Source organism: Apodemus sylvaticus, chromosome 4 (assembly GCF_947179515.1).
Source record: "Apodemus sylvaticus chromosome 4, mApoSyl1.1, whole genome shotgun sequence".
NCBI lineage: Eukaryota > Metazoa > Chordata > Mammalia > Rodentia > Muridae > Apodemus > Apodemus sylvaticus.
The window spans coordinates 119747496-119757099 of NC_067475.1; the positions used below are offsets into that span (position 1 = coordinate 119747496).

A 9604-nucleotide genomic window follows, 5' to 3' on the forward strand; every position below is an offset into this window, starting at 1 on the left:
CCTCTCCTCTCCTCTCCTCTCCTCTCCTCTCCCTACTTCTCCCTTCCTTTCTCTTTTTCTCCCAATGTCCCTTCCTCTATCTCTGCCTCTCTCTATGTATCACTCTCTCTATTTCTCTCTGTCTCTGTGTCTCTGTATCTCTGTGTCTCTCTGTCTCTCTGTATTGCTCTCTCTCTCTCTCTCTCTCTCTCTCTCTCTCTCACACACAGAGACACAGACACACACACAGACACACACACACACACACACACACACACGAGATAAAATGGAGAAGAACCTTTTTATCAAGACTCTGTTTTGTAGATATGACAGAGACGCTAAAAGTTGACATCTCAGCAGTGTGGCTGCTTAAATGGGAGCTGCACAATGACAACAGCAGTTGGCGCAGCAGCGTGGAAAGGAAAGTGCATGGGTCTGCCCATGAGGAAGGTCAACTAACACCCACTAGGAAACAGAAATCTTCTATAGAGATGTGCCCCCCTCAATTGTTAAATGATCCAAAACAAATTAACCCCTAAAAATAGACAAGAGACACCAAATACACTGAACATTCTATATTTGTTCTCTCTCTCTCACACACACACAAACACATGCACACACAAACACAAACACATGCACATACACACAAACACAAAAATATGTACACACACACAAACACACCTGTACCTCAAAACACATACATACAAACACATACACACAAATACACATGCATAAAAACACACACACACATACAAATACACACACACAAGCACAAACACACACCAAAATACCCACAGTCACAAGCACACACACACGCGCACACACACATGCACACACAAGAATGTTTATATAGCAATAATAGGTAATAAGACTGAATTAAAAAAGAAGTACAGTGGATGTGGGTGGGGTTTAAAGGAATAGAGGAGGAGAGGGTATGATGTAATTGCATTTTAATTAAGTAAAATGATATACATAAAATAGATTTTGAATGTGAGAGAATGATCTCTGTAAGATTGATTTGAAAGGTATTAAAACATTCAATTTTATGTGTTGTAATTAAACTCAAATATTTTAAAAACTCTTCTGTGCAATCTAAGTACAGGCAACAAGGAATATGACGGCAAGGCGCAAACCTGGCTATTCATCCTCACAGCTTTGATAATGCATATAAACAGGCTTCAGTTTGGATCACTGAGTAAACGGCTTCTCACTGTTTAAGCACAAAATTTTATCGAAACGAAAGAATATTCAGTACATATTAGCAATGTCTTTATATTAGATATTTTAAAAAGATATACAGATTTTGAATGTTTAGTATTCAATCTCATATTAATTGTTTTCCTCATCATACCAATAAGAATACTTATAATTCTTATAGATCCATATAATTTGTGTTTTATTCCATAATTTTGTTGTAATAAACTGACACTAACGGATTCATAAATATTTATTACCTCTGACATCATGTACTTTACACTGTATTTAGTTTGTTTTTGTAATTCAAAGATCCGTTATATGTTCTTATCTAAAATATCATTTTGCTAACAATCTATTCTTTAAATTCATAAAATTACTTGTGCATGTATAAATATTGGAGCTAGTGAATCTTATAGATTATCTAAGAAGGAACTGATTAATACAAGCTATGACACAAAGATCATGGTATGAGGTGCCTGTGGAGGCACTGTAAACCTAATATTGTTGAACAATAAATGAGGATAGATGCAATCAAGAAGATGTAGCAGTTTTAAGTTTTCCTTAAAATTGAGTTCAGAATAAAATATAATTAAAAATAAGTTTATAAACAGCAGAAACACTAAAGATTAATGAGTTAAGAAAGCTAACTCAACTTGGGTTTTTCAATTTACTTAAGCAATGATTATTTAATATATGTATACATTATAAAGTTCATTTTGCTATTCTGCTCTATGTTACTCTCTAATTCGAAAACAAACTGACTATTTCACCTTCGAGAATAGACAACTCTGATGAGGTCTACTCTCACTCTCCTGTTCCACATTTTAGTGGTGAAACATTGCCAGGCTACTTGGGAAAATAAAAATTATAAAGCAAAACAAAACCTCAGAATGTAGGGATGGAGCGAAGCTCTGTGTTGATCAGCTATGACTTTAATAAAATACCTGAGATAATTAATTAAAAGATGGAGATATTACTTTGGATCCAGTGTCAGACATTTTAGACTATGATCAATTGATCACTTTCTTCCTGAAAGAAGTCGATGAAAGATGTGATTGCTGTTGTTTACTTGCCAGAGTCTAGAATCACCTGGTAGATTGCCCTTTGAGCGTGAACATGGGGCATGATATTGATTCTATTAATTGTGGTGCGAGAACCACAATGCACTGTAGTTGGCACTATTCCCTGTTTGAGATCATGGATTATGTAAATATGGAAAGGAACAGTAGGAGCATGCATTCATTGTTCTCTGTTTCTTCATTAGTTATTTCAAGCTCTTTCTGCCTTGACTTCCCTCACAGGATGTACTGTACTTGTGAGACAGAAAAACACAAAGGCTGTCTTAGTCAATGTTCTGTTGCTGTGAAGAGACATCATGACCACAGCAAGTCGTATAAAGGAACATATTTAGCTTGCTTACAACTTCAGAGATGTAGTCAATGGTAATCAAAGCAGGAAGCAGAGGAGCACACAGTAAGACATGTAACTGAGAGTTCTATCTACATCTAGGTCTACATGCAACAGGAAGAGACACTGGAACAGGCTTGGGTCTCTTCAACCTCAAACCCCAGCCCCAGTGGCTCAGCTACTCCAACAACACTATACCCCTAATTCTTCCTAAACAGACCAACTAGGTTCAAACATTCAACAGTTTATAGTGACTCTGGTTATTCAACCACAATTGTTCTCTCTGTCTCGTCATAGGTGTACTCAATGTTGGCACAGTCATGGCAAAACTAGAGAGGCTAGTTTTTGAGAGCAAACTCCTTCCTAAAACAAAGCATTTCTTAAGACCTAAATTAATTTCTTCTGATTGTAACAACTGAATAACCTAACTATGTGCCAATACCTCCTGACTCTTTAAGGTCTTTCTACTTTAACATCAGTACATTGGGAAGCACACTTACAACACATAATATACAAAACAACAGTGAGCATATCATTAGAAATTTGAAGAAATTTCAAATGGAAATTTGTGTTTTCATTTTATTTGTTTTAATCACAATTATAATTACTTGAATAAATGGATTTTTTGTTCTGACTGATTTGTGGTTGAATTTAAATTAAGGAAGAGATTTTGAAGACTTGGACAAAAAATAGTATTTTTACATTTATTGGTAAACATAGAAAAAGTGGATTTTTCTGGTTTTCCTTTTTTTCTTTTTGATTTTTTAATATGTCTGGGTGTTTTGGCTGTGTACCATGCGCCTGTAGTGATTTTAGATGTCAGAAGAGGGCATCAAATCCTATGGAATTATAATTATAGCCTGCTGTGAGTTGCTGTGTAGGTATCTTGAGTGGAACGCAGGTTTCCATCTCCAATCTCTTTTTTAAGACATTTTTTATTTGATATATTCATTATTTACATTTCCAATGATTTCCCCTTTCCTTGAGCCCCTCTCCCCGCAAGTCCCATAAGTCCTCTTCCTTCCCCCTTTCCCCCCATCCACCCGTTTCCATTTTCCTATTCTGGTATTCCCCTACACTGCTGCACTGAACCTTTCCAGAACCAAGGGCCTCTCCTTCCTTCTTCTTGGACATCATTTGATATGTGGATTGTGTCTTGGGTATTCCAAGGTTCTGGGCTAATATCCACTAATCAGTAAGTGCATACCATGAGTGTTCTTTTGAGAATGGGTTAGCACGCTTAGGATGATATTCTCCAGCTCTATACATTTATCTAAGAATTTCATGAATTCATTGTTTCTAATGGCTGAATAGTACTCCATTGTGTATATATATACCATCTCCAAAATCAAAGATGGCATCAAATCCTATGGAATTATAATTATAGCCTGTTGTGAATTGCCGTGTAGGTATCTTCAGTGGAACATAGGTTTCCATCTCCAATGTCCAAAATCCAATTTATACTATTTAGAGTCTGAAATATGAAGATTAGGAGCAACTTTAAATAATCCCTTCTTTAAGACCTCCCTACTTTTATATATTTGTGATGTTTGCAACATAACTTTTGCAGTGTTTGACATACAACGTGGCATTCAAGCATAGTTCCAGTGGGAAGAAGGGTGAGGCAGGAAGATTGTGAATTGTATTTCAATTTTTTGACATGCTTTATGTTCTACAAAGAACAAGAAGTAATGATGAGGAGAAGAGCCTCCTGCCTATAACTATTTTAAATATGTTGCCAAGGGGAAGTCAGATCCTTGATCGCCATAATTGTAAGAATAGAGAATATTATCTGAAACAGGTTGTGTTTGGAAAACAAGGAAGTTGTCAAAGAAAAAAAATAAGTTTACCTGATAGGAAACAAAAACAGCAGCCAACTCTGATTGCAAACAAGAGAACTGTAAGCCCAAAGGAAACATTTTCATGAAAAACATTGAATACCTAGCAGTATTTTTGAATAAAACTTCAGGTTGAATAACAACAATACAGGGCCCTAAGCTATGGCCTTCAGTCCAGTTCTCATGTCTACCGTTGTTCCAGTCATAGTCAGCAGCACTACTTGGCCCCCAGGCCTTGCTCATATCCTCTGGGCAGTGGTGATGGGGACACCTTGTCATCCAAGATCACCCTCAAAGCAGACATTTGGGAAATGGGGTTTGGAGTGCAGCAGCTGTCTCTTACACTTTTATTCCAAAGGACTCTGTGTGCCTCATGTTTAAGCTCCTTCTGTTTGCACTAGAGTCACTTCCTCCATCAGTATATCTGATGCTTAGCCCACAAACTCTCCGCTGTTCGCACTCCTCTAAGGAGACTGGACCTGCTTGCTGCCAGCAACAAAACATACTGGACATGCTGCTGGATGTCCTCGGACCTCAGACTCACTAGAATTATGGAATGTAGATACTGTTCTGACTCAAAATATCAGAAGGAGAAGAAAATACTCAGTCAGGTTTGAATCAGTGGCCCAATCCAATCAGCTGAGCCCTTGAACCCAGGATCTGTGGTCAGAACTAGCTGTTTCCCTTGAGTGACTTTCCCCTTAAGAACTGTTCATAAGAAAAATATTTCAACCATCTCCATATATACACCTGTTTAACTTAAGGACCATTGAAAAATCCATTTCTATGATTATTTGTCTTATTAAAAATAAAACTGCTGCATAAAACATCTCTATCTCTTTGTCCTTTATCCTTGCTATGATTTGTCACTAATAAGATCTGCTTCTCTTTGTTAAAGGACCCATTGATGGTACTTATGCATTCATTTCAGCCAATTTTAGAAAACATGTGTTTGAAATGATGGCACTCTCTTTTTAAAGTGGTTTTAAGGTGATATTAATTGATAGACTCATATTTGCCCCCGTTCTGCATTTTATTGTAAATTAAAACATTCCTTCCATAGATGTAGTTAGTAGATATTGCCTCCTTTTATGGAACCGTTTAACAATATGTAATGTTCTCGCAATCTACAGAGCATAAAAATAGCTTTCTTTTGTTATCACTTGAGAGTTTTCTAATTTATTCTTCTTATTAAATCTTCAAGAAAAAGTAAAAGGGTAAAATTTGTGCCTTACCCTGTATTAAAGACCTCACATTCTTTGCACAGAATAGTGAATTAACACATATTTTGAAATGAGGTGTACAGTCTTAAAAATTATACAAATGTTTATAAGACAATCATTAACAATTAGGCGAAGTTAATGAGGACTGGAAACAAGATTGAATAAATTCATGTTGCTAATCTAGGTGGCGAAGAGGAGCGTGCATATGTGGGCTTTTCTTAGGTACTCTCCTTTGGCAGCTATGCCTTTAAATAACTTCTGACGAGAATATATTGTCAAAGGTTATTTAAATAAAAACATGCAGATTAAGGCAATATGTTTCCTTACAGAGATGTCTCTCAAGAGCCCTAAGCACACATAACCATTAATGACAAGACACACTTCCTGTGGCCAACTTTTAGCCTGGAGCCAAGAACCTTCCAGAAGCAGTTCACGCGCCTAGCTGCTCCACCAGCTCTCGCGAGACTTGCTGTTAGAGGCGTTGCCACCAAGCGAGCGCATGCGCAGTTTCGGTTTAAGATGGCCAGCATCCCGGCTCTTGCGGCAATGACTCCCATCAGGTTGCTGGTGCAGCCAACGCAGAGGCCAGAGGGCCGCACCTATGCAGACTACGGGTCCGTGAACGAATGCATGGAAGGCATCTGTAAGATGTACGAGGAGCACCTGAAGAGGTTGAACCCCCTCAGCCAGTCCATCACCTATGGCGTCAGCCAGCTGTTCGAGTTCATCGACCGTCTGGTCGACCTCAGCTGCCTGGTGTTCCGTGAAGACACCCAGACGTACAAGCCTCACAGCCGAGAGTGGGTCAAAGAGAGGATCTATATGCTTCTCAGTCAGCAGGCACAGCGAGACGCCTCAGAGTGATGGTCTAGAGGGTCCTGGGACCACAGGTGAGTGTGTGGTGCAGTGCTGGTGGCTTTCGCTCACTGCCTCTTTCATCCCGATTATGTGTGGGATGAAATGGGAGCCTTCCCTCCTTATTGGTTTTCCTTCTTTTTAGCATCTTTATGATAATAAGCCGAAATGATGTATACCTGCTATGAGAACTGTTCGAGGTAGCAAGACCGACGCGACATTCCCAGTTAACTCTGAAGTTTTCTTGTAGTCAAAGATTCTAAGGGCTGGGGTTGAGGGTGCAGGGAGCAGGAAGGATTCATTGAGGCATCAGAGTTTAGAGAGATCTTCTCCTGGTGAGTTGGCTCTGTGTTTAGGCTCCTGATGAGCCAGGACGAGAAGCCACCAGGAGCAAGACACTGAGACCTACCGCTTCATATCTAACAGGAAGCAAAAACAAGTTTAGACACGGTTTGGAGATGCTTAAGGAGGAACGTTAGAAGTCATGAAAGTGTTGATCCACACTCACAGGTCCCTCTTCTCAAACATGACTAGCAACTGTGAGCCAAGGAGAGGTAGCTTTGGTATTCTGCCCGTGAAATACGACGAGTTTATACTTTATTTTATTGTATCTTAATAATTATATATATCCAATCTAATAAGTATATTTTTTTATGTATTAGCATGCATACAGATAAAATGTGGCTAACAGACTTCCGTGAGTTTAATTATCATTATTCCTTCTGGGCATGGAGCTAACCCTGCATTCCCTTTTTCCAGGCATCCTGAGATCAGAGGGGAATGTGTTGCACTTCTCACTTAGTGCCATTTTTAATGGGCTGATTAACATTTGCCTTTTTGGAATCATAAACAAGATTTTATAATAACCTTATGATTAGTGAATGACTTCTCTGTCCTACATCTAAGTGAGCATGCAAAAGAATATGGATGTTGAGCACATTAGAATATGACCTCTCTATCACTAATTAAATTAAATTAGATTAGCTAACATTGTGGAGCAAACATTCAGAGAACGTTCTGATGATTGATCATCTGTGATAGCTGCAGCGACTGTGACAGGTTGTTATTCCTGTGAGCCCCCGTTTCACAGACAAAAGTGAGCCTCACAGAACATGTGAATTGTCCAAATCGAATTCTTCATATTTAATGTCTATTTCTCATCATTCTTTTACTGTAATCATTCATTCCTTGTAAATATTTTATTATTGGGCAAATACTTGTTTCTCTATTAGCAAGTAGTGGTATCAATAGGATACTTTTAAATCTAGATATGGTGTTTGATGCTAATATTCGTCAGTATATAAACTGCTGTGGAACTCTGAACAGAGGCATTTAGTCACTTGTTTTGGTTCCTGTGTATCATTTATTTGGTTTGTTTCCACTAATAAAGTTCTGAACTCTAACATATAAGTACACATGCCACCTCTATTTGTGAATCATCTAGTAATCTTCCTCTGTTACATTTCATGTTAATTTGAGTTTGTGTGTGGGTGTGTAGGCACCTGCATCTTATGGTGGCTTGTGGGGAACAGAGAAACTTTTCAGGTATCAGTTCTTCCAATCACTTTGTAAACTCTGGAGCGTAACCTTGGGTGTTCAGGCTTAGCTGCAAGCATCTTAGCTAGCTACACTCTCTCATTGCCCCCAAATTAAGATGTTTGAAGAGAGATCTCATGTATGTCAGGCTTGCCTCAGAGTTGTTTCATAGGTTACCAAAGTTAGGTTGCTTTGTAGGACCTTAAATTCCAGTTTTCCTATCATTACCTCCTAAGTGCTGAGTTTATGGGCAGACACCCAATCCTTGTTAGTGTAATACCCAGGATTGAATCCAGGGCTTTGTACATGCAAGTCAAAATACTCAAGCTAAGTTATATAGCTATCCCTTTAACATATACAAACAATACCCTGTAAAGCAAGAATAATACTTAAAATCCAGTACTTTCGCCTTTATTTTTTACAGGTTGTAAACAAAATCCTTTTATACTATGGGATAAGTAAACAGACAGCACTAAGTAGGACTCATAACTAAGCCACAGCACTCTGACAGCTAGCAGATGAATCTTTGCCAGATAATACTTTATCAATATCTCCATATTAAAATTCCATATAAACAAAATGAAAGATAACCTTGGTGGCATACAGTAAGAATTGCCATGGCCTACAGTTCAGGAAACTGAACAATTGACTAGGAATTAAAATAATGCACAACCAGCAAAGTGCTTGACTTCAGTCTCTGGCACTCTTATAAAAAAGCAAGCAATATAGATACACACGTAAAAGCCCAAGAGTGTGCTAGGAATTCACTAGTCTACCAGCCAGGCTTGTTCTAAAAGCTGTAGGCCAAGGACAGATTGTACCAAACCCATGGTAAATAGTGCCTGAAGAGTAGCACCTTAGAGTGTGTGTGCCTTACATGAACATACACTTCACACACACACACAGACACACACACACAGACACACACACACACACACGTTTCCATAATATAACAATAAAAACAGAAACCTCTGGGGTTGCTAGCTACTTCTGTCCCTTGCATGTGTAACAAGATCTAGTTTAGAATAGGATTATATAAACAAGCGGTACTTTATACAAACAAATAATAAACTGATTTAGAAAATTTTAAGACCTAGAAGAAATTTGAAATATAATGTGGAAAAACATTTAAAATATATATTTTGTTTTGATATATTTGATGATAATATATAAATATATGTATATATTAAAATGATTTCCTAATACTATATATTCTTATATATATCTTTTGTTTTATTGACCCACAGGGAACATTTCTGATCGAAGCTGCGGGATCAAGCTGTAGCGATGAGCCATTTTCCGTGAAAGGCTGCCCCTAACCTGTGAATAATTTCTCTTCACAGAAGCTTTGAGAATGTTTCTCCTTGAAGTTTTTATTGTCATCTGCCAATAAAATTTAAAATAAATCATAGTAAAAGAATCACTTTAAACTCTTTTTAAAGTTTAGATGTGTCTTTATCAGTTGCATATTAGAAGAATTTCCATTATCACATCTATTTTCTCTTTTTCCTTCTCTCAACACCTATGCTTTGTATTTAGGCCGACTATCATTAAATTCAGCTTTCTTTG

General features: G+C 37.8%; 1 protein-coding gene across 1 annotated transcript; it reads left to right on the top strand.

Moving 5' to 3' along the window:
* The first annotated feature begins 6006 nt into the window (after positions 1-6006).
* Positions 6007-9355, top strand: LOC127682366 (enhancer of rudimentary homolog). The gene is made up of 2 exons (XM_052178732.1): positions 6007-6534; positions 9283-9355. The coding sequence occupies exon 1, from the start codon at positions 6164-6166 to the stop codon at positions 6506-6508; it is 345 nt and encodes a 114-aa protein (XP_052034692.1). The 5' UTR covers positions 6007-6163; the 3' UTR covers positions 6509-6534; positions 9283-9355.
* The last annotated feature ends 249 nt before the right edge of the window (positions 9356-9604 follow it).

Bases quoted from the DNA above. Each gene is read 5' to 3' on its own strand.
- LOC127682366 (XM_052178732.1), top strand. From the start codon at position 6,164: ATGGCCAGCATCCCGGCTCTTGCGGCAATGACTCCCATCAGGTTGCTG.